This window comes from Equus przewalskii, chromosome X (genome assembly GCF_037783145.1).
Source record: "Equus przewalskii isolate Varuska chromosome X, EquPr2, whole genome shotgun sequence".
NCBI classification, from domain to species: Eukaryota; Metazoa; Chordata; class Mammalia; order Perissodactyla; family Equidae; genus Equus; species Equus przewalskii.
Genome location: NC_091863.1, coordinates 12,610,919 through 12,635,300, shown reverse-complemented (window position 1 = coordinate 12,635,300; position 24,382 = coordinate 12,610,919). Strand labels below are relative to the sequence as shown.

General features: G+C 42.1%; 2 protein-coding genes and 1 non-coding gene across 5 annotated transcripts in view; 1 reads left to right on the top strand and 2 right to left on the bottom strand.

Annotated features, from left to right (window-relative positions):
- TXLNG (taxilin gamma) overlaps window positions 1-3,596 on the bottom strand; it is a 52,481-nt gene extending 48,885 nt beyond the window's left edge. The window contains exon 1 of one of the 2 annotated variants that reach the window (XM_070604166.1): window positions 3,276-3,596. In XM_070604166.1, coding sequence (XP_070460267.1) covers window positions 3,276-3,476 — 201 coding nt within the window. In that variant the 5' untranslated portion in view covers window positions 3,477-3,596. Of the gene's footprint in view, window positions 1-1,669; window positions 1,847-3,275 lie in introns of those variants that run through there. The other variant, XM_070604167.1, reaches the window with a different exon arrangement.
- An 11,705-nt stretch (window positions 3,597-15,301) lies between these two features.
- On the top strand, window positions 15,302-15,415 carry LOC139081213 (U5 spliceosomal RNA). Its single transcript, XR_011536336.1, has one exon. It is a non-coding gene; the product is annotated as a U5 spliceosomal RNA (small nuclear RNA).
- A 2,626-nt stretch (window positions 15,416-18,041) lies between these two features.
- Window positions 18,042-24,382, bottom strand: part of SYAP1 (synapse associated protein 1) — a 32,955-nt gene continuing 26,614 nt past the window's right edge. For both annotated transcript variants that reach the window (XM_008544722.2, XM_070603788.1), the window contains 2 exons: window positions 24,196-24,343; window positions 18,042-22,037 (listed from right to left, as the gene is read on the bottom strand). In XM_008544722.2, the coding sequence (XP_008542944.2) occupies window positions 21,910-22,037; window positions 24,196-24,343 (276 nt within the window). In that variant the 3' untranslated portion in view covers window positions 18,042-21,909. The remainder of the gene's footprint in view (window positions 22,038-24,195; window positions 24,344-24,382) is intronic.

The window sequence follows — 24,382 nt, the reverse complement described above, 5'->3', positions numbered from 1 at the left end:
GTGTTAATTTGAGCCTAGGTTCTATATATCTTTATCCTTCCAAATGGTTTATTGACCTAAAAATAAGTTTAATTTAGTTAAATAATTTTTAACATTCCCAACCAAAAATCTAGTAAAAAGGAGAAAATCAACCTTAGACATACTGGAAATGGCAAAACTATAGAGACAATAAAAAGATCAGTGGTTGACAATGATGTGGGGGAAGAGGAGGAGGCAGGAATAGGGGGCTTGTAGGGCAGTGAAACTATTCTGTATGATATTGTAGTGGTGGATACATGTCATTATACATTTGTCAAAACCCACAGAATGTACACCACCAAGAATGAACCCTAACGTAAATTATGGACGTTAGTTAATAATAATATATCAATACTGGCTCATCAATTGCTAACAAATACACAACACTAATGCAAGACGTAAATAATAGGGGAAAAGTGGTGTGTGTGAGGGGATATATGGGAACTCTGTAATTTATGCTCAATTTTTCTGTAAACCTAAAACTCCTTAAAAAAAAAAAGTCTACTAATTTCTTAAAAAACTAAAACACCTGACATGTGGTTAGTACGACTAAGGAATGAAATTTTTAATTTTATTTATTTTTAATTAACCTTTAAATAGCCCAATGTGGCTTGTGGCTATCATATTAGCACAGTTTTAGACAATTCAAGGGGGCCGGCCCCGTGGCCGAGTGGTTAATTTGCGTGCTCTGCTTCACTGGCCCAGGGTTTCGCCAGTTCGGATCCTGGGCACGGAATGGCACTGCTCATCAGGCCATGCTGAGGTGGTGTCCCACACAGCACAACCAGAAAGACCTACAACTAGAATATACAATTATGTACTGGGAGGCTTTGGGGAGAAGAAGAAAAGGAAAAAAAAAAGACTGGCAACAGATGTTAGCTCAGGTGCCAATCATTAAAAAAAAAAAAATAGATACCTTTAGACAATTCAAGATACCCCTAGAAATGTACTGTAATATTAACTTTAGAAGAAAAGAGTGACCTCAAGAGACCATTCAAATGGATGAAGTTATGAAACAATGCCACAACCAAGTGAGCAGGTCAAGAGTAACTAAGTAGATGGTTAAAACAACCAGGAATCAATAAAGCCCATCTCCAATTGTTTCTCACTTTACATCCCTTAACGTAACCAAGTAGTGACAAAACGGGCACTTTTCCTTTAATTCCTTCAATATTTTGAAACAACCCAATCAGTTAAACATCATTTCCGCTTCCTGAAAAACAGGACAGAAGTCAAGTTAGAATTAGGAATATTTTTTCAAGTCAATGACCCAGAGGAAATAAAAATTAAAGGTCCTAAGGAAATAAAAGTTATTTTTGCAGACACAAGATATTCACCCAGTTTTTTAAAATGAAAACTCAAAAACTAATATTTCACCATGTATTTCAATTCCATGTCATAGTCAATTGGAAATCAAAAGGAAAAAAGAGGCCCAGAAAAGCATGAGCAAAGACGATAGGTGCGTGAGGTTAAGTAAACAAAAATGAGACAGTACAGACACGCATGACTATTCATATCCAGCTATTAACCAGAGCACCGCCTCAAAGGGTCATTACCTCTTACCGTGGTCATTTAAAGTGCTAGTTCATTAAACCTCAGTTCCTACTTCAGACTTTTTGTCCTTACCCCAGTGGCATAAGAGAGAACTTACGTCCTCAATTGCAGTGGCTTTTTATTGGAGTCCTCCCCTGGGGACCTATGAAATCAAACACTGAGATTGGCTCCCCGCCCTCGGGGAGTAAGTGAAGTGTCCAAAGTGACAGTGTTCAATCCCTAGAGCACATTCGGTCCACAGCTTTTTTTTCAGTCCTGCAAGTACTGGATCTTTCTTTTAGAGTACAAAGAGAGGGAGAGAAAGACAAGTAATTGAGAAGTAGTAACACCCTCACGCAGAGACAGAACATACCTGACCTTAGAAACAGGCCCCCAAAAGCTAATTCTTGACACTTTGCTCAGATGTAAACCGAACCTTTGTTCTCCTTTTTCCAGTTCATGAGATCGCATGAGAAAAATATTATTTCGTAATTTTATACAGGAGTGACTTTTAAGAGTATTCAAATACCTAAGTAATATTAAATAGCCCTGAGTGATCAAGCAGGACGTCCAACAAGTTGAATGTTTCAACATGTTCAACTGCAAAAAAAAAAAAAAAGATGGGGTTTCCACCTTTCCAGCCCCTTTCCTCACAGTTCTCCAGTCCTGGGCCCTGAAAGCCCTGTACTCCATTTGTTGTGCAATCTTTTTCGAACTGTACTCACAGACTCCAGAACAAGGGGAATTCTCCCATTCTGAAGGTCTCGATTTTCCTGTATCCAGGGAGACAGTAAAAACTCTTTGACATGAGTCAAGTATGGCAAGTGGAACGGTCCAGCCTGTCCCCCAGATTAAGAGAGACCAAAGGCCAGGGTGGGGGAGGCGCTCAAGTTCCCGCTCACCAAAAAAAGAAAAAAAAAAGGGGGGGGGAAGGGAGAGAAAATAAAGAGCAAGAAGGGGGAGGGGGGCTGGATTGGGAAGACTGGCTATCACACGCTGCTGCTCCCAACTCTGCGGGACCCAGGTCCTCCAGCATCGTCTCCCCATCGCCAGTCCCACGTGCAGCCGGGCCCGTGGTGCCCAGAGACGAGCCCCGGGATCTGGGTCCGGGGGCCGACCGGCCCCTCCAGCCCCGCGGTGCTCGCCTGCCCGCGCAGTGGCGGGGAGCGCGGGGGGCGGGGGAAGGGGGGCGCAGCGCGGCCCCGGCTCCCGCGTGGTTATCTTACTGCGCAACAGCCTCGCCCGCGCCGCCCGGGCGCACCCCGCAGCGCGCCCTGCGCACCTGCCCGGCGAGGAGGCGAGCCTGGGACTCCAGGCAGCCCCCCGACGGCACCCAGCGCGGGGAGTCGGCGAGCACGCGGAGAGCGGGGGCTGGGAAACAGAACACCTGGCACCCGGGGCCCCGCGGCGCCGGCCGCACGTGGCTGTCACACCTGGCGCACCCCGGCCTCGCGCCCCTTCCCCCTCACACGGGGCTGCGCCCCCAGCCCTCCCTCCCCCTCCGCAGGGCGCCTCCAAACCCCAACGGTCGCCACCTCCCACTCCATCCATCCCAGTCCCACTCCCCGCCACCTGCTCCCACTGTCGTCACCCCCGGGAGGGAAGAGGGCCGGATGTTCGTCCCGTGGCTAAAGGTAACCGAGGAGAGTGAAGAGGTGGACCCCGAAAAAGCAGCCCAAGCATTCCTCCGGCCCGGCAACAAGGCGGGCGCCCACCAGACTGACCTTCTGCCGCGGGCTGCGTCGCCGTCCGCCCGGTCCGGCCTCAATAGCCTCCTCGGCGCCGCCGCCTCTTCCCCGCGCTGCCTCCTCTACCCGCGTCGCCATGAGGTGACGGCAGCAGCCAAACAAGCGGCCGGACAAGGGGCACGGAACCTCACAGGGCCTCGCGCCCCGCCCCTGAACCCCCACATCCAATCGTCGCATGGAGGGCTCCCCACGTGACCGGAGGAGGTTGGCCCCCGAGGGGATGGAGCGGGATGGGGGTGGGGCGCATTGAAGCCTGGGCTGGGCTTCTGCAGGACCGAAGGGCGAACAGAGGCCGCGCGAGTCTGCGCAGAAGGGGAAAGGGACTCTGAAGCGGACTATAAGTCCCAGCAGCCTGCGCGGCCCCAGCTCGCAGGCCCGGATCGGGATTGGTGCGTAGTGCGGCGATCTGAGACGAGGAGAATACCCACGGCTAAGCGTGCAGCCTACTGGGACTTGTAGTTTTTTGGGGGCGATGCGCCGGTACCGGAAGGTACTCTTTATAATCTTTCGGGAAAAGTTTAGAAATATTCCAGTGTTTGGGAGGGAGTGGGATCGGTGACCCGTTGTTGTGTTTCTGCTTTTGTTGCTCTTCTTTGGAATTGAGCTCGAATGATTTGGGGATAAGGGGAAATATTTCGTGACTTTCAAGGCAGGAGAGATGTAATGGCTTTCAGAATCAGGTTTTGGGCTCGAACACCTGCCCGAGTCTTGCCCCTCCACGAGAGCTCTCAGCATGGTTTATCTGACTCAAGCTCCTGCGGGGTGGGGGCTGCATCCTATGCACCTTGGGTGAGCCACCCTGGCTTCTAGCACAGTTCTCTACACTTCGTTGACACTTAATACATGTTAAATGTATCCTGCTTTCTCCGCCAGTCGTTTCGTTGCTGAAATTTTTTGACAAACTCGGTTTGTTGAATCGATTTTTTTTTTCTTGACATGGTTGGGGCGGGGAGGGAGTTTTCCTCAGGAATATTCCCTATTTCCATCTGATGGAACCAGAGTTCCAATGACCGAGCTTCTGAAGGTCACAGACCGTCATGAAATCCTGACATGTTGTCTTAAATAACTCAAAAATTTGTATCAATCCTATACCATTTTTATTAGAGTTGAGTACGCAATAGTGATAACAGACGCCAAAAATTTGATAACATAAACATGAGAGTAAATTTCAGTATTGGGGAAATTCCTTCTATTATTTTTAATTATTTCTGTAAATTTGAGGAAAGTACCATTGTTTTATTTCATGGGCAGAACATCTCAGTACAGCTTTGAGATTTCAAAACTAGAGCAGAGGATGATGAACCCATACCCAGACTCTGTATAAAGCTGATTGCCTCAGCCACCATCCCTCACCTTCTTAAGGGCCAAAGTTCCAAAAGATGGCAAACAAATCGATCGGCAATGTTTCTTCTAACCCGTCCAGGGAATTGAGTGTCAAAATGTACCGTAGTGAAATTGTGGTACAATAGAACACCGTGCAACTACTAAAAATGATAAACATTTTTAAAATTGACCTACAAAATATACATAGCATGGTGAGCTTAAAAAGAAAAATTCTATCTATATAGAATTGCCTGTATGCTTATGAAGAGATGTTTAGGATATAAATCAAAATGTTAATAATGTTTTTCCCTGGGTGGCAAGATTTGGGAGTATTTTTACTTCATGATTTTCTGTGTTGTTTTCATATAAGTACGTATGGAACAAAAAAAAAATCAATAGTTATCTTTATTAAGGAAACAAAAGAACTATGCAAGAGACCTCAAGTCTTAAGAGAAATGAAAAATATTTAATTGTATTTTATTTATACATGTTCTTATTTCAAAAGGGATTTGAGTAGTTTGTAAACATATACACAATGTTCCACGACATATGTGTGCGTGTAGATATATGGATATATATCATGTCATTCATTCAGAGAGAGAGAGAAATGAGAAGAAAGTGAAAGTGAAAGAAGAGAGGAAAAATAAGAGGAAGTCATGGGCGGGTTGAATCTGTAAAACATATGCCTAAACGTCTCGTACACAAGCTGGAGGTGAGCCACATTTTTATTTTGAGCTTCTTGACAGCTGAGAAAAAAGGAAAACACAATTTACAGGGTGATTCACAACATTACAAAATAAAAACAAACTGGTTACCCAAGAGAACCACAGCTATTACTGCTCCTGCAAGAAATAGGGATTTTAGAGGTCTGTTTCTTATAACATCTTTAATGTAGGCGATGGTGGTTTTAAAATCTGTCCACAAGTTCTTGGACGTTCCTCCCTTCCAAAGGTGGAGTCTGATTCCCCTCTTCTTGAATGTGGGCCAGGCTTAGTGATTGGCTTCTGAGGAATATAGCATAGCAGGAGTGATGTGTAGCTTCCAACGCTGGTCAGAGAATGAATAGCTTCTGCCTGGCTCTCTAGGTCTAGGATCACTTTCTTCTTCCTTAGGTCAGACTAACCTGATTTTTCTTTTCTTTTCTTTTCTTTTTTGGTGGGGAAGACTGGCCCTGAGCTAACACCTGTTGCCAATCCTCCTCTTTTTTTGCTTGAGAAAGATTGGCCTTGGGCCAACCCCATGGCCGAGTGGTTAAGTTTGGGTGCTCTGCTGCGGCGGCCCAGGGTTTCGCCGGTTCGGATCCTGGGTGTGGACATGGCACTGCTCATCAAGCCATACTGAGGTGGCATCCCACATGCCACAACTAGAGGGACCCACAACTAAAAATACACAACTATGTACTGGGGGGCTTTGGGAGAAAAAGGAAAAATAAAATCTTTAAAATAAAGGTTGACCCTGAGCTAACATCTTTGCCAGTCTTCTTCTATCTTATACATGGGTCGCCACCACAGTATGGCTTTGAGTGGTGTAGGTCCACGCCCTGGATCCAAACCTGTGAACTCTGGGCCGCTGAAGTGGAGTGCACCAAACTTAACCACTACACCACTGGGCCAGCCCCCAAACTAACCTGATTTTTGCTAGACCTTTTCTTTGTTTAGATTTTTATCTTAAATGTGTTCATAGAGGTTACTGTCAAGCCTTAGCCCAAAGCTCTGTAAAACACTTTGCTTATCTCTGCTGGGATCCATTGTCAGGGTTATATTGTAGGTCTTCAAGGGCTATCATTTCTTTATTTCCGAGTCTTTAAGGGGCATCTCATGTTCTGTCTGCATTAATTATTCTCATGTTTGCTCAAGGAATTATTATCTCTGTTAAGAACTGTGCCTGCCAGAAAGGTGAAGGTCACAAGAAAAACAGCTCTTCGTTGGGTAGGGGGTATTCTCCCCAAGCTCCCTAAGGCCTTATAGATATGATGTGAATATGGGACTATTTATTCAGGCTTTTATTAAACAACCATGAGCCTGAGGCACAAGACAGTTCTTATGAACAATAAGCTCAATGATGTCCCAACTGTATGTGTTTTTACCTGCTTGACTATCATTTTGCATGAAATACAAGGCACTCAAGGCTGGCTGGCTGCTATTACAGAGGCAGGATTCTGTTGGTCTCATAGCCAATATCAGGCAACTGGAACCCTCAGTGTTCATAGCTGGATACAGGACCATTTGCTAGGTTCTTATACTTGGTCAATGCAGCGGTGAGGAGAGTCTCACCTATTTTAAACAAGGCACATATATTGAATATCATGAATTTTACCAATGTGAGCCCATTTCTGACACCCATTAGACTGGCTAACAAGCTACTAGTTTCACCAGTGAAAAACCATTTCTAACCTGCATTATGCTGCTTATCAGAGCCTCTGGTTTGATTGAGCTCTGGCTAACAGAAACATTGGTAGTGGCTAGAATATGGAATATGAACTCCCTGATTAATGTAGCTGACCACCCCTGGTGTGCAAAGTCCTGAGTGGAGTCATTGCCGTCCTTAATTTAACACAACACACACACACACGCCGAGAGAGACCACCACTACTACTACACTGTTTTTGGTGACAATAAATTACAGACCTCATCATACCTATAATATGATGGAAGGTATTGGCAAATATCAAGAAACAATGTTTATCGGAAAAGTAGAAACCTAGAAAATGGACGGTCAGGGAGGCCAGGCTGGCAGAGCCCATCCAAGCAATGTTTGGAAGAGAGCGAATCTTGGTCAAAAAAGTAATGGCCCTAATCGCAAAGCTATCCCTAGTCTGGGGATGGAGGCCCCGTCATCCTAATCTAATGCCTTTGGACAGGGAAAATTGTTTTGATTTCTTACTCACCAAACAACCTTCCCATTATGATCTGGCTCCCTATGTGGGTCTGACTACCCAGCAGAGAGACTATAGATATGTGTACATTTCCATTTGGTGAGATGCTTCCGTTGCTTGTTTTTTTTTTTTTTGAGGAAGATTAACCCTGAGCTAACTACTGCCAATCCTCCTCTTTTTGCTGAGGAAGGCTGGCCCTGAGCTAACATCCATGCCCATCTTCCTCTACTTTATACATGGGACGCCTACCACAGCATGGCTTGCCACGCGGTGCCATATCCACACTGGGGATCTGAACTGGTGAACCCTGGGCCGCTGAGAAGCGGAATATACAAACTTAACCACTGTGCCACCAGGCCAGCCCCTCTGTTGCTCATTGTTACTAAAGGGACATTTTGACTTTGTAAATCAGGCCTGAGAGCTGTATTCTGGAGAGACTGTATTCTGGGATATTTTCTACTGGTGATGGGAGGTCTAAGGAAGGTTTAAGGTGACGTCTAAGCTGTATCTTGAAGGGTCAACAGGAGCTAAATTGACTACGTTAGTTTGACTTGTCCACCTCAGAGTATTTTCAGAGAAAGAAAAGCTCCTGCTAACCTTTTAAGTAGCCAAGAGTGTTATTTCATCAAAAGAGTTGAATTTCATGTTTGTTGCATACTGCTGGGGTTGTAGGTAGTGAAAAAGGAGTATTTGCCTTTTCATAGAACAAAGAGCTTATTGTTTAATTCAGTTACCCAATACCATCCGTCTGAGCTAACTCTGATTTTAGTCCTTATAGGAATTTGGCCAGTTTTGGCATTTCCTTTACACTTCCACATTTCTGGCAAACACTGAAAAATTTAGAAAATGATTATACTTTATACCCAGCTTGCTCAGGCATATTGATGGCAGGCTGTAGAGTGTACTATTAGATTGGCACACACTGGGGGGCCAGGTCCAGCAGCAAGAGGATACATCAAATAAAAACTCTTGTCATGTACAGCATATTGGGAGATAGTACATGCATTTCAAAACTTCAAATATGTGTGTGTATATTGCGTATTTCAGAATATTGGCTTCATGAATTTTGTTCTGATTTATTATTCCCCAAGTCTTGGCTATGATTATAGGCTTTCAAGGAAATGGAAAGTATATTTAAGTATGAAGACAATGGTAAAGAGCCAGCTCTGATGGCCCAGTGGTTAAAGTTCAGCACGCTTCAGTTTGGCTGCCTGGATTTGGTTTCCACGTGCGGAACCACATCACTTGTCTGTCAGTAGCCATGCTGTGGTGGTGGCTCACGTAGACGAACTAGAAGGACCTACGACTAGAATATACAACTATGTACTGTGGCTGCGGGGAGGGAAAAAAAAAGAGAGGAAGATTGGCAACAGATGTTAGCCCAGAGTGAATCTTTCCCAGCAAAAAAAGAGAGGAAAGCATAGTGAAAGAAAAATGTGAAAATACAACAGATTATCAATTATATTTAAATAAATAAATGAATAAAGACAATGGTAAAGAAAAATATAAAATACTCATGGAGTTAGGCGCTATTGAAAATCACCATATAAAATGTCAAGTTTTTCTTGAGAAAATATTTCTGACTTGAAATATTATCCTTCTTCACCAGAGTTTTCCAAAGTTGGTCCAAGAACCACAATTTCAGATTCTCCTGGGATAAAATACAGATTCCAGACACCCCTCCAAGATCTAATTTGGAGAAGATTGGTGTCTAGTGATATTTGTCTTCCCATCCATGAATAGAGTGTATCTTTCCATCTATTTAGGTGTTCTTTAATATCTCCTTACATTGCATGTACATCTTTTGTCAGGCTTATTCCTAGCTACCTTATTTTTTTGTTGCTAATTAAAATAGTAAAATTAAAATATTGGAATGAAATATTTCAGACATACAAAAAGCCATGAAGCAAATATAATGAATAACTGTTTACAGGTGATGCATCAGTCATGTCCTGTCAAAAGACAGAAACAAGACAGTTCTTTTCACAGATAAAATTTAATATAAAGAATGATTAACCTATGTATTGGAGAGGTGAAAAGGAGGAAAGAAAATACGAAGGTAGCAATTGCTGGAAACAGCTGTGGCTCCTAGGATAGGAGGAAAAAAAGGAGAGAAGTTGGAATGATAAGACTGACAAGCTTGGAGGAAGGGCTCAGACCCCTCAAGAGGGGGCGCTGTTGCCGCTGGAGTCTCTGAGGGCACCTTGAGGTTGCCTCTGGGGAAAAGCTGCAGATAGGAATCAACTGCTGCCACTGAGACCCATTACAGCCAGGTGAAGACCGCAGCTGAGTTTATGCGGACAAAACTGAGAAGTCCCCTCTCTCCTCCAGCCTGCCCTCTAGCGCCTCCCAATGGCAGAGCCTAACGGGGAGCAGCGGACCAAGGAGACGCGAGGAGCGTGGAAGGGACCGGTTGGGGAAGCTCCGAGAGGAAAGATTAATGACCAGTACAGGTGGTCAGCTTCTGGCTGGATGAGGTCCTGAAGGCTCTCAGCTCATGGCGGGCTTTAGTGGGGTCAGTGGCTGGATCATGGCGGGGCTGGGGAGGGATCTGAGTGGCCCGAATGGCAGAGGGACATATTCAGTGTCATTACCAATGCTCAATTTCTAACAATAGTTTCTGAATATCATCCAATATCCAGTCCATTTTCAAATGTATTGTCTCAAGGATAGAGTATACATATATATCAAATGTCATATATATTTTTTAATTTATTGAGGTGAAAGACACATAACATAAAAGTTGCCATTTTAAAGAGAACAATTCAGTGGCATTTGGTATATTCACAATGTTGTGCCACCACCACCTCTATATATTGCCAAAATATTTCTGTCATTCCAAATAAAACCCTGTACCCATTAAGCAATTCCTCCCCATTCCTGCCCTCTCCCAGCTACCAAATCTTTGTTCTGCCTCTACAGATTTGCCTATTCTGAATCTTTCATATAAATGCAATCATACAATATGTGACCTTTCGTATCAGACTTCTTTCACTTAGCATCATGTTATATACATATATATATACAAATTTTTTGAAGTACCATTCATGTTGAAAAGGCAGCTAGCTGTGACTGTAACACTTTATCATTCCTAATATTATTAAGCTTTCTCTTTTCTTTCTTGATGAATATTTTTGTTTCATTGAGCCTAATCTCGGTTTATATTCATTCATTCATTTCTGCTATAGTTTTTATTTTCTTCTATTTGTTTTAGTCTATAATGAAATCGTCTTATTGATGTTTTATATTATAAAAGTAATATATACAAAGTGAAAAACTTTCAGACAGATATAGTCAAAAATGATCCCCTATAATCTTGTCACCAAGACAGAGCCATTATTAACACTTTACTGTACAGCCTTCCAGTTTTGTTTCCTATATACACCAACGGGCATGCATTTTTTATTATGGTCAAATATATATAACATCAAACTTGCCATTTTAACCACTTAGAAGTAGACTATCATGATTTTGCAACCTCTAGTGAATGAATGAACTAGGCACTGAGTATCAACGGCTCCCAAGGTCCACCAGGAGAAACTAGCAGCCATTTTACGTCTCTGATTAGTGGACCACCTATGCTTGTGTCAAAGTGATCAAAGCTCAGTGGGATCAAGCCTCGGCATCCAGCTGCCAGCTTGCAGGAAACACCAAGGGCGCAGTTACTACTGGAGCTTCACCTAGTGTTTGCAATCAGCAACATCCAGGCTGTGGGAAGCTGTGGGAGTCAAAGGCTCAGGGTTCTTCTGTAGATAAATCATAAAGAAAATAAAGGGATGGAAGGGAAACTGCAGATAAAAACAACTCAAAAGACATTTACAAAAATGGGCAGGACTCAGGACCAAACTATAGTGCCTAGGGATGCACATTTGGGTGAACCATCAAGAAAGGAGGACATGATGACTGTAGAAGTCAGATTGGGGTAGGTCCGGTGGTAAAGCGGTTAAGTTTGCATGCTCCGCTTCGGTGGCCCCGGGATCATGGGTTCGGGTCCCTGGCCTGGACCTACACATTGCTCATCAAGCCACACTGTGGCGGCATCCCACATGCAAAATAGAGGAAGATTGGCACGGCTGTTAGTTCAGGGACAATCTTCCTCAAGCAAGAACAACCGAAAAAAAAGAAGTCAGATTGTCTTCCAGGGAGGAGGGAGGGAGGGAGCAGAGATGGAGTTGGGGCCCTCAGAGAGGATTCTGGTGGTAGCTGGCAAAGTTCTTTCTTGACTTGCATTGTGGTTACCAGGGTGTTTGCTTTAAAATACTTTATTAAGCTACACATTTTTATAGCTACTTGTATATTCTACTTTTGTTTTCCAAAAAAAAGGTTAAAAAAAGTCAGCAGTCTCCTGCTTCACACATCCTCATCCCTCAACTGCCACTACTTGGAGGCCACCATTTTCATCTTTTTAAACAGTCTTCCTTACTTGCAGCTATATTTTGTGCTAATAAGGGGTGTTTTTTTTGGTGAGGAAGATTGTCCCTGAGCTAACATCTGTGCCAATCTTCCTCTCCTTTTTTTGTATGTGAGATGCTTCCTCAGTGTGGCTTGATGAGTGGTGTGTAGGTCTGTGCCCAGGATCCAGCCTGCAAACCCCAGGCCGCTGAATTCTAGCATGCGAACTTAACCACTATGCCACTGCCGGCCCCCACCAACAAGCTTCTTTTTAAAAGCTGTTTTGTGATTTTTACTTTTAGATCATGGTAGAGACTTCCAGCTGCCTACTCTGAGATCAATTCTTCCCTCTTCCTTAGTAATACTCCCCCCCTCCAAATTAATAGTTGGGCACATGGACATCGAGAATAAGACTTTATTTCCCAGCATCCCTTGGAGCTGGAATGGCCAAGTGATAAAGTCCTGGCCAAGTGATTGGGGTGGAAATGTAGTGTGGCTGGTTCCTTCTTACAGGATAGCAGATGGCGCCATTGCCTCTTGTCCCCTTCCTCCATCCAAATGCTGGGAAGGCAGATAAATAACCCCTCTAGGGAGCCGAGGATTGGAAGGAGCAGTTTCTAATTGCTTCTTGAGGCACACTGGTCAGCCCTGCTTACCTTCCTCTGGACTTTGTTGATGTGAAACAGAAATAAGCATCCAATTTAGATCACTATAAATTTGGATTTTCTGTCACATGCCATGAAACTTATTCCTAAATCATAGAAAGATATTATATATAGATTTGCTTCTAGGGAAGAAGAGGGTCTGATGCTTTTCACCCGCCCTCCCACACCACACCACAGGGACAAAAAGAGAATCCTAAAAGCTTCCTGAGAAAAAAGGTCACATATCAAGATTCAAGAATCAAAATTGCATTGGTTTCCCAACAACAACACTAAAAGCTAGAAGGCAATACAGCAATGCCTTCAAAATTCTCAAAGAAAAATTTTTTCCAATCAAGAATTTTATACCCAGCCAAAGTATAGATATGGAATGAACTCAAGAGTGGCTATGTGACCCTGTTTTGGCCATTGGAATGTGAGCAAAAGAGACATGTGTCACTTCTGAGCAGAAGGTTAAGGGTCATCTCTGGTTAGCTACAGTCACTTCTCTGGCTTGAGACTGATGTCCCAGACAGGGACTGCTCCATCCCCTGGGTCCTGGGGATAGGAGGAAGCACAGAGCTATAGCCAACTGTGAGGGACACATAACATACATGAGAAATGTTTGTTGCTGGAGGCCAGTGAGGTGTTGGGGTCATTTGTTACCACAGTATAACTTAACTTTGGGTGACATACAAAAGGGTAACCTAGAAAAGAGAGAAATATGAAAACCAAGAAAAGGGACCCAACAGGAAAAAGGAGAAGGGAGACCCTGGCTGGAGAGAGCAAACGACCAGATTGGAGCAGGAGGGCATAGGATTCCTGGAAGAAGTAGATAAAATGACTAAATTATCTGAGCTGTTGGAATGTATTGAGAGGAGAGCAAGATTTCTAGCAGAGACTCTGAAAAAGAATTGGGTAATAGATGTATAAGAAATCAAGCAAATAAAAACATGAGGTGAGGGACTGGCCCCATGGCATAGAGGTTAAGTTCAGCGTGCTGCACTTTGGCAGCCCAGGTTCGCAGGTTCCGACCCCAGGTGCGGACCTACATCACTCATCACCCATGCTGTGACAGCATCCCACATACAAAATAGAGGAAGATTGTGGCACAGATGTTAGGTCAGGGAGAATCTTCCTCAGCAAAAAAACAAAAACAAAACACAAGGTGGTTATTAACTCAGAGACAAAAGAAGTTGAACAAGAAAAGTACTGTATTCATAGGACACTATATGCCTAGGTTGTGAATAATATTCACATGGAAATAATGTAAAAAAGATTAAATTAACAAAATTAAAACATAACTATATCAGGAGGATGGTGATGGGGAAGTGTGTGCATGAGTGTGCGTGTGCGTGCTGGAAAAGTTTCCTTAATTCTTTCATAATTTTCTCCTCTCCATTTTGTTTTCTCTTTCTGGACTTCCTTTAGCTAGATATTGTACCTTCTGGAATGATCTCCTAATTTTTATCTTTTCTCTCCTATTTTTCTACATCCTATTTTGCTCTACTTTCTAGAAGACGATCTCAACTTTGTCTTCAAATGAAGTTTTGAATTATGCAATCATAATTTAATTCCCTAGATCTATTTCTTGTTCTCTGAATAAGTTCTTTTTCTATAGCATACTGTTATTTTTTTCATGGATGCAATACTTTCTAATATGTCATTCAAGATATTAGAGTTTTTGTTTTGTTTTAAGTTCATTATAAGGTTTCTCCTCAACCTTTCTCCTAATGGTTCTAGCATCATTCGTGATTATTGACTAGATCTTTACCTCATTTTGCCTTGCAAAATGGTACTTTTTGTATTTATTAGCTGGAATTCTTTTATAAAGAAGAATTTTCCCTCATCAACTGTTCATGTCATTGACTCTTCTTCAAAACTCCTTCTATATCCTGAATACAGTAAGCAAAGGGCAAAGAATAGCCAAGACAATTCTTGAAGAATAAAGACTTTGTCCCATTGAAAGAACCAGGACTCCTTGGAGAAATGCCTGATTCCAGGTCTCGGGCAGAAATATGAAAGATGAGTACGGGACATCTTGTCATCTTGTGTATGTGTGTGTGTGTGTGTGTGTGGATGCTGACAAGCAATGAAGCTATCAAAGACTACGAGGGTTGAGTCAAAAAGACTCAAGGGCCTACTTGAAGAAGCTCTTATTGGCCTAAGATAGGACAATTTAAACATCAATAAAGATAAAAAGAGCAATGAATTGACACATATTGAATATATTTAAACCCCTCAGTTCATAAGGATACTTGACTGATCCCTGGTTTAGAGCCTCAACTATCAAATTAAATAGATATTTGTAATTTGCCTTTTATATTTCATTTAACGTTATAGTGTGAACCCTCTCTCATGTCATATACAGAGCTCTGACATCATTTTCTTAAGCGATCAACAAAATCCTTTATCCCCCAAAATTCACACTCAGAGCCTCAATGAACAAAACAGATGGAATCAGGGGCCCGGGTAGACTGGGGACGGGTCCTTTGCCTGCCAAGCAGGCTTCAGATGAACTTGGCAGCTACGGTGTGAATCTCCCGGGTGATGACTCAGCTTTCATTTGCATAACCATAGTGCACTGCATGCAATATATTTTCAAGTTAAAAGCTGTAGGTTTCCTTTAAACCTATTATTTCAAAGAATGAGACTGTTCTTTACCCAATTAACTGAAAGAGCTGCTGCAGGCTCTCAAGTCGGGCTGAACTTCACCCTCAGTGTACCAGGAGTGGCAGTTCCCTGGCAATTGTCTCTCCAAGAGTATTACTGTACTCACCTTTCTCTTCAAAACGCATAAATCTTTCGCCTTTTACTAAAGATTTCCGTGGAGAGAAACAAATGAGCCTTGATTGAATTTTTTAAGGCCTTGTGTGTGCAAGGCTAGTATTTGTGTGTAATAGTAGACCTTTGGGTAGCTGTGATTTCCTGTTCTGTTTTTTTTCTTTTTGCTGTTGTTCTCTTAAGTCCAGGTTGGAGCTATTCTGTTCTTCTGGGTCTTGGTTTTTTTTTTTTTTTTTTTTTTTTTGCTCAACATTTATATTTGTGAGATTCATAGATTCACTCACAACATATCACATAATTATATTTTCATTCTGTGTGATGGACATTTGGGTTGTGTGCAGTCTGGGGCCATCAGAATACTATTATAGATGTTCTTGCACATGTCACCTAGTTGCACGTGGGTATATCCTTCCATGTATCTTCCATTTTACTAAGTAATGGTAATTTCCCTCATAAGTAGTTATATCATTTTATACTCCCTAGGAGAGGAATTGCTGGTCAAAGAGAAGTGCATATTCAACTTTTCAATTAAGTAATGACAATTTGTGCTTTTTTCCAAAGAGATCCTATCAGTGTATGCTCTCACCAGCAGTATATCAACGTTCCCTTTCACAAGCTCATCAACGTTTTTTTTTTTCCTGCTTTATCTCCCCAAATCCCCCCGGTACATAGTTGTATATCTTAGTTGCAGGCCCTTCTAGTTGTGGCATGTGGGACGCCGCCTCAACGTGGCCTGAGAAGCGGTGCCATGTCCGCACCCAGGATCCGAACTGGTGAAACCCTGGGCTGCCACAGCGGAGCGCGCAAACTCAACCACTTGGCCATGGGGCCAGCCCCTGTCCAATTCCTTAGAATAAGTTCCATGAGTGGAAATGCCGGACTAAATGTTCTGCACATTTAACACTTTGATACGTATCCCCCAACTGCCATTAGGAAAGATTCTACAATTTTACATTCCCATTTACAGTATTTGCATCTTTTCTCCCATACCCTACTCAAAAGTACATTAAATTTTTTTTTTAAATCTAAATGATGTATATACTTAATTTTAGAAGTTAAATGACACAAGGCTTTCAGAACAACAGACCCCTGACTTGTCCTTCCTCATCCCTGATTCCCGTTTCCCAGGAACCATCATTTTAAACTCTTAGCAGTTTCATCTGTTTGCTTTTATAGCTGATAATATGCTAATACGGCTTTCTTGATTTTCAGTTTTAAATTGTGGCAGAGACTTCTACTTGCCCACCCTGATACCAGTTTTTCCTCGGCCTTCAGAGATAGCGCACCTCCGGAATTCCTGAGCTTTCCCAGGGGTCTGAAGTATTCAAATGTCCTTGTCACCACCTGGCTGTTGTTACCTGCTCTCCTGTTTTTGTACTATGAATTTATACCTTTTCTTTTTATTCCTTTACTGAGGTTTGTGGCTGGAGTGGAGATAAATGCATATATTTAATCTGCTGTATTCAATCTGAAAGCCCAAGATATTGTACATTTCAGAAAAATTTTAAAACTTCGAAAACAGAATGAAAAGTGTATCTATTTTACAAAGGTCTCTCTTAAAACAGGATAGCATTTAGGACATGGGATGGACTTTAAAAAACATGCAATTCCACCCTTTCATTTTTCTAAGAGGCTGAGTGCCCTCTGGTTGAGTATCTCACCCAAGCAAATCTGACTTTTCCCGCAGGCCTCTTGCCCCTGGGCCCCGTGCTTTGCAAGCCTGGCTGCCCACCGGAATGATTTAGGGAGTTTATTTAAAAATCCTATGTCCAGGGCTACATCCTGGGCCAATTAGTCTCTCTGGGGTTGGGGCTTGGGCATCATTTTCAAAGCTCCCAGGTGGTTCTCAAGTGCAGGATCACTGCCCTAGGCCAAGAGAGTCTCTGGCTTGGCCTATTTCTAAAAGCATGGTAATATGGACAGTAAGGCATCCATCCCATTAACTACTTTTGTGTGATGTCCAAATTTTTAAGTGTCTATTTTCATAAGCATGTATTCTTTTAATTTGATTAACACAGAACACTTTACACCAATTTTGCTAGTGGCGTTAGTATCTCGTTCCATATTCGTTTGGTAGAGGCACACGTTTCAGCTCAGTTCTCACATCGCATTTATACCCTGCAGTGTCTCCATGAAAGAGTTAAAACTGTCGAGTGATGTGGCCATCTTGCTGTATCTGGATTTTTGCATTGTCTAAGTGCAGTAATGGCAGAGAATATTATGCACAAAATCGCTGTTATCATTATAATGTGGATACTTTAGTAGTAGTCACCAAAATCCTCCATTACGATGGATTGATCTATTATCTCTATTTATTAGGTCACAGGCTTAATTTTTTTCCCCAGCTTTATTGAGAAGATGCTTAATTCTTAGAGGAGCTGGTTAACTTTGTTGAGTTTTAGCTCTAGCCAGCAGAAAGCACTGTCACTGCTCATCATGGTTTTCAGGAAAGAACAAGAGAGATCACTGTATATCATCAGTAGCGGAGGAGAGAAAAATCCCATAATAGCTTTAGAGTAAAAGACCTACTGCCTGGGTTAGGAGGATCCGCATCTGAGTAGAACCCCACGGTCAAAGTAAAACGTGTTCTTAAAACGCAGTACTATCTCAAGGCAGCTTTAATGCTAACAGTAGGAGCCTACATACCAGGTAACTTTGAAATACTTACAAGTCCTCTTTACCAGAATAGAAGTTTTAGTTATTCAGGAAAAACCACTGTAACATATCTTACCGCTAAAAGTGAGCTTTATTTATTCAGAACAAAGTGTAATATAGTTTTTCATATTGGAAATAAATCAGGATGCATTGAATAAATGCTATAAAAAATCATAGTTTAACAACTGAAATCATAAACAGCTCTATCTAAACAAACCCCTTAGTGTGAAGACCAGATAAACAATATGATTTGTGCGACAGACATAACTGTATGTGATTAAAGCTTAATGAGTATGTATTTGTCATCTGTCATGACATTAGTTTTCTAAGTACCATCTTTTTTGGATACTGTAACATGCATTTTGTAATTTTATTTTCCTATCAACATAGCCTGTGGAAGTAATCATTTAAGATGGCCTGTTTTCCCCCCAATAAAACTGATTATATAAACTATCAGTTTCTACCACTTATATTTTTAAAAGCTTAAAAATAAATTTGCTAAAATTAAATTCCCCTAATTTTCATATTTGAAAATGTTTATCTTTACTTAAAAATGGAGGGGAAATCTCACTACTACCAGAATGATCAACCATATCAAACTATTTAAATTATAGAAGCACGTTCAGAGTCCTGATTTTTATACCAAAGCAGTCAAAGAGGCAAATAAAATATTGCCAGTTTGATGTGATCATAAGTTTTCTTTTGGTAAACCTTTAAAATGTCCTAAAAATCCTCTCTGTGACAACGTTCCCATAGTGGAAAACTGTCTCGGTTCCAGTAGGACATCTGCAAACCCTGTGAGTACAAGCATAATCGCTGCTTTATCTCCTACAAGATAAGCTCCTCTAGCTTAACTCTTCAAAAATTACAAATTGAGCTTTCCCACTTTGTATAAGAAGTTACCACTTCTGCGTATAGCGAGATTCTGACGTTGTGATTGAGTCTGCTGTTGCCAAGACTGGCTGCGTCAGCTGAGGACTTTACTAGCTTGATAAACTGCTTTAAGAGCAAATAAAGGGATATTGTTAATTCTTGTATTGACTCCATATACCTCAAACAGGCTTTAAAGACATAGTTTGGTTCCATGCTCTGGTACCTTTTAAACTGTTTTTGTTATTTGATTTCACGTGCACAAACCTGCCACCCATGGTACCGTCCATCCTTTACAGCCTTCATGGCACATCATTCCTCTCCTGTCCCCCAAGAACCTCAGAGAAAGCTTGCGAACATGTAAAACGTTCTGTTAACATGTAACCCCCTCGCCTCAAAAGGTTCTGAGAGCGCCTTATGTCTGTGCTTCGCAGTGTCATCATTTTCCTTTGAAATGTGTGCTATTAGAAATATCTGATTTAGCAGGACTATTTGTGGTCCCCCTGGGGATTTGGTTCCTCTTTCTTTGGCAATGTGGAAGGGGGAGTTGCAGTCAGTACCGACTGACACAGCAGAGGCGACTTGTAACGCCAACTAGAAAGACACTTATCCAAGGACGCTAGTGAAGGGGTCCAGAAACCTCGGCTGCCCTGAGCACATTAGTACATTAGTCCAGCGCGTCCCAAACTGTCAAGGCTGTTCTAATCCCTGGGGGTCTCAGTAACATGCAGACTGGGCCAGCGGGGCTGCAGCAGGAGCCAAGACCCTGCATTTCTAACAAGCTTCCAGGGCAGGCCAGTGATGCTGGTTGAGCCACACTCCGGGTAGTGAGGTATAATCCCCACAGTGCGAGCAAGTATGTTCATATTTTAACCTTTTATGAAGCTTACGTGTTTTTATGCTCAGTATGTCCTGTTGGCTAACCCCCAGGTATGTAATAAATACTTAGAAATATTCCACCAAACATGGTCACAAATTATTTTGCCCTTTAAAGGAGTAACACTTCAGTTACTTGTATAATTTACAAAAGCAGAACATTTTACTCCTTGATGAACACATAAAAATATAGAACTGTATTTTTATGCTGTTTATAAAATCTTATTTTATCCTTTTATTTTCACAGGGCAATGTACAATTAGGTTGTTTTTAAATGCAGTAGGAGTATCAGGTAAAACTGATACTAGCAATCGTAACATATTTCTATTGTCATTTTAGAGGTTTTTTTTACTTTCTCTGAAACCTTTGCTTTTTTACATTTATTCAACATTCATCAGTGAGAATTTTAGTGCAGGGAGCCGGCCCCATGGCCGAGTGGTTAAGTCTGTGCACTCCGCTTTGGTGGCCCAGGGTTTCGCCGGTTTGGATCCTGGGAGTGGACATGGCACCACTCATCAGGCCATGCTGAAGTGGTGTCCCACAGAGCACAGCCAGAAGGACCTACAACTAGAATATACAACTATGTACTGGGGGCTCTGGGGAGAAGAAAAAAAAAAGAAGACTGGCAACAGATGTTAGCTCAGGTGCCAATATTTAAAAGAAAAAAAAACAATTCAAACAAAGTAATTAAAAAAAAAAAAAGAATTTTAGTGCATATACTAAGAGCCAAGCACTGTCATATTCTGATCTACTTACATCTAGGAATTTTAGCTGCTTAAAAACATTTAACATAGTTCCTTCCCTTCAGCAAACTCTATTTAAAAAAATAAATTCAAACTTCTCCCTTCAACAGGATTATTTTAGAAGTTGCCAGTCATCATCTCTGAACCTAATCTCAGTAATTGGCAACTGCCGCACCACAAGTGGAAATCTCTTGATAATGGGGTCAGTGGTTTCATAGAATACATGAGTTTATTGCTACAACCTAAGTGATCCTAGGCTGACACAGTCTGGCTCATTCACATGTGCGTATCCCAAACTACAAACAACAGTAATGCTGGGACCCACGCCCAGTTCTCTTGTTGACTATGCCTTTGCCAGAGAACCAAGGACTAACTTTTATGGGGTCAAGAATATAAATATGTACATTTTTCTTATAAAGAATTGTCTACATTGTATTCCCCTTTAGGAAATAAAGGCTCCCTGAAAAATATGAAAGTTTCGGGAAGCAAATGCCTTGGAAGTGTTCTGACACTAAGCCACCTTGTTCTTTTAAAATAACCACCTTCTATGAACATGGGCCTGCTGGTGTAGCAGAATACAAGTAGGACTGATCAGTGAAGTGCCGTAAGTTGTACTTGGAAGGATACAATTTTATAAAGACAGTTTAATTAAGACAAAGCCAAAACATTTATATGTGGTGATGATTTAAACAAGAATGATACTTTAAGGTGAACAGGCTTCTGAAGGTAATTACTACAAAAAGGATGAAAGGCCCTGCTTTCTACAAAAACTGTGATGTGAGATTCAGGAAAACAACATTACTGAATGTGGTATAGTTAAAAAAAAAAAAAACAAAGAGAAAAAAGGCCCCAGATAAAAACATTTTTGCACAGTATTTCTCAATGTCAAATTTTGTGATGCTTATACCATCAAAATCAACATAATTATCTTATCTTTTGGCTTCCAGATGGAATTTTAGAAAATAACCAGCAAGAAAATAGTCCTGAAAGTGCTTCCTCTTAAGTTCTTTGGTACAATTTGGTCGTTTTGATGGTTATGAATCCATTAAGTAAGTACTTTAACGTACATGTATCAACAAAAATGCAACAAGAAGTACAAATGTTTAGAAAACCACAATTGAAGAATTACATTTTTGACCTCATGGAAAACAGAACTCTAAAATTTTACTTGTGTTTCTGTTGCAAAGATATCCATACTGACTAGAAGAACATCTCTAACTAAATTTATATTAAAGAAATATTACACAAAACATCCCTTTTTGATGATTAGAATAACTGTTCTATATACTTTTTTTAAAAGTAAAAGAGGCAAGTTTCAGCTTGAAAAAAGAATAATTTTAAAATTCATAAAGTTATACGCTTTTGTGCCTTCTGATTCAGCGAGTATTGCCATCCAGAATTTAATGTCAGTTACACAATGTTAAGGATTATTCCTTTATTTCAGGAAACAGCTAATTTTCCTCCTGAAGCATTTTCTCTATTTCCTTATCCCAGTTTTCATCTCGTTTCTCTGATTCTGCCACCACTTCATATTCCTGAAGTTCCTGTTGTAGTTCTTTTTCCCAATCCGCAGAATCCTCTAAGAGAAACAAACGAGAACTCAAAGATTCGCTCTGAATTCACAACGCTGGTTTTAACAATTCAGTCAACTATAACAACCTATGTAAGTCCTAGCCACGCTAATTTTTAACATCCCAGGCTTCCTTACTGTGTGTGCTCAGAAGAACCAAATTTTAACAGTGACCAAAGAGAAATATGATCAGAAAGGTAAATTTGTTGAACACAGAAGCAAAGGTATCAGATGTCGCCATAAGTTTGGGGTGTTATTTTGCTTTACCTAGGCCTCTGTTTTTAAAATGGACAGTTGCTAATTAATATTTGGTTGCAACTTCATTTTTACCACTGCTGATGATGACGACAGCAAAACCAGCTCACGTTTCTTGAGTACTCACTGAGCCGGCACTGGGCTAAACACTTTCCACATATCACTTTTTTTTCCATCCTTAGAACAATCCACGGACTAGACAGACTATTGCACACGTTCCACAGGTGGGGAAATGGAAGCACAGAGAGGTTAAGTGACTTGCCTAAGATCAAACAGCTTGACGGCAACAGACATACAGATGGAAGCAGATGCGCAGGCTCCACAGTGTGTGCTTAGCCCCATTAGCAGTGGTCTCCCCACAGTGGCAACAGCTCCCAGGAGCTGAAGGCAGGCAGTCTCTTGCCAAAGGCTGGCCCCTCACCTGGGCTCCCTCTGAGCTCTCACACCAGTCTTCCCTGTTGAGATTTAGAGCTGCAACCTTCCACTCGGACACTCACTGTACCTCTGTGTGTGTGTATACACGTATGTATGTATGTATAGGATAAGGCATCTGCTATATAGTTATAAAATACGGAGAAAACAAACCAACCAGCTATTGAAAAGGTAAAGCTAAAATTCATTTTCATCTTTCAAAAACCAATTTTAAACTTAGTAGCTACAGAGAAAACGAAAGCCAAATGTTTGGATGTTTTTGCAGCAGCGACCTCAAGGGAAAAAGACACTGTGTGTTGCATAGCAAACCACCAATTTCACAAGTATTTACTAGGTGCTTACTGGGTGCTAGGCTCCACGTTAGGTACTGGGGGGATAACAAGACACGGTGTAACTACCCTTGAGGAACTTACAATTTAGCTGGGGGGCCAAGACAACTCATATATAGAAGAATATTATGAAGTGGTTCAAATTCTAACTAGGGCAGGAATTCAGAGAAAGAGCAGTTCGCCCGGAGCAGCCTGCCGGCACCTTATGAGTCCTGACCCAGGGCTCCTTCCAGTCTCCTGTGGGGCCTCTGCTATTAGTTATCACCAGCAAAAATGGAGCCAGTGCACAGTCTGCTCAAGCTACTGCCCACAACACATGGGGCTCGTGCCCGCCTTCCTTCTGAGGTGGCCAGCAGCCATCTGTATGGAAAACAGATGAGGTGGGTGGGGTCTGAAGGGCCTGGTGAGCCCAGGTTGTCACTTCCCCACTCGCTTCTTTCTCCCACAGCTCCTCCCATCTCCTTCCTTCCCACTTCTCTCCTCCAGAGTTCCTCTGCAGTGTGCAAACAGGGCTCTGGTTCTCCTACGGGAGCACCTCACTGGTGCTCTCTGCACAACTGTGGGAACAACTGGCTTCCTGAACGCACTGGAAGTCTCAGAAGGCTTCGTGAAACACTCTTCATTTGATGATGATGAACCCAAGCCTTTGCTTTTCATCCAGTAGAAAGCCAGTCCCTCTCTGCTTGTACTTTTTTCTAAATTATTTTTTTAAAGGCAGGCTGCTCCTTCCCAGAAGTGATGCTCTTGTGGCACACAGCAGCTGGGAAAACACTTTCCCACATACAAATATCAACCCAAGCAGGAGGGTAGCTGTTAAAGCAGAAGGCCAGAGGGCAGCATCTCTAAGCGAAAGGGTGTGCACACTTCCTCGCCTGGCTCCTGGCCACATGTCCATGGGGCTGAGGCGCCTTGAACAAATCACTTATCCTCTCTGGCTCTTAGTTTCTCCTCTGTATGCTTCTGTGCATGCTTAGGGCAAAGGGACATGAGGTCTGGTCACGTGTGCTAGAATCCACCTTCTAGTGGGGAACAGAGAAGTAATTCTGATGCAAAAGTTACAATGTATTTTTGTCTATCTGCTTCAGAATAACAATTTTCTATAATCAACTTCAGAAGTAGGGAGGCGAACAGTTTTGTTTTTTTTTTTTTACCTTCTAGTACGGCTGTCTCCTCCTCCTTTTTGTTAAGCACCAGTTGCTCCATTTCCTTCCTCAAATCCTCCTGATCTAAGTTACAGGCATCAAAGGCGTCACTGACAAACTCAGAAACACCTGGACTGGTAGAAATCTCCTCTTCATCCTGAAATGCAACAAATGAGATCAGAAAACGGTTTTCTAA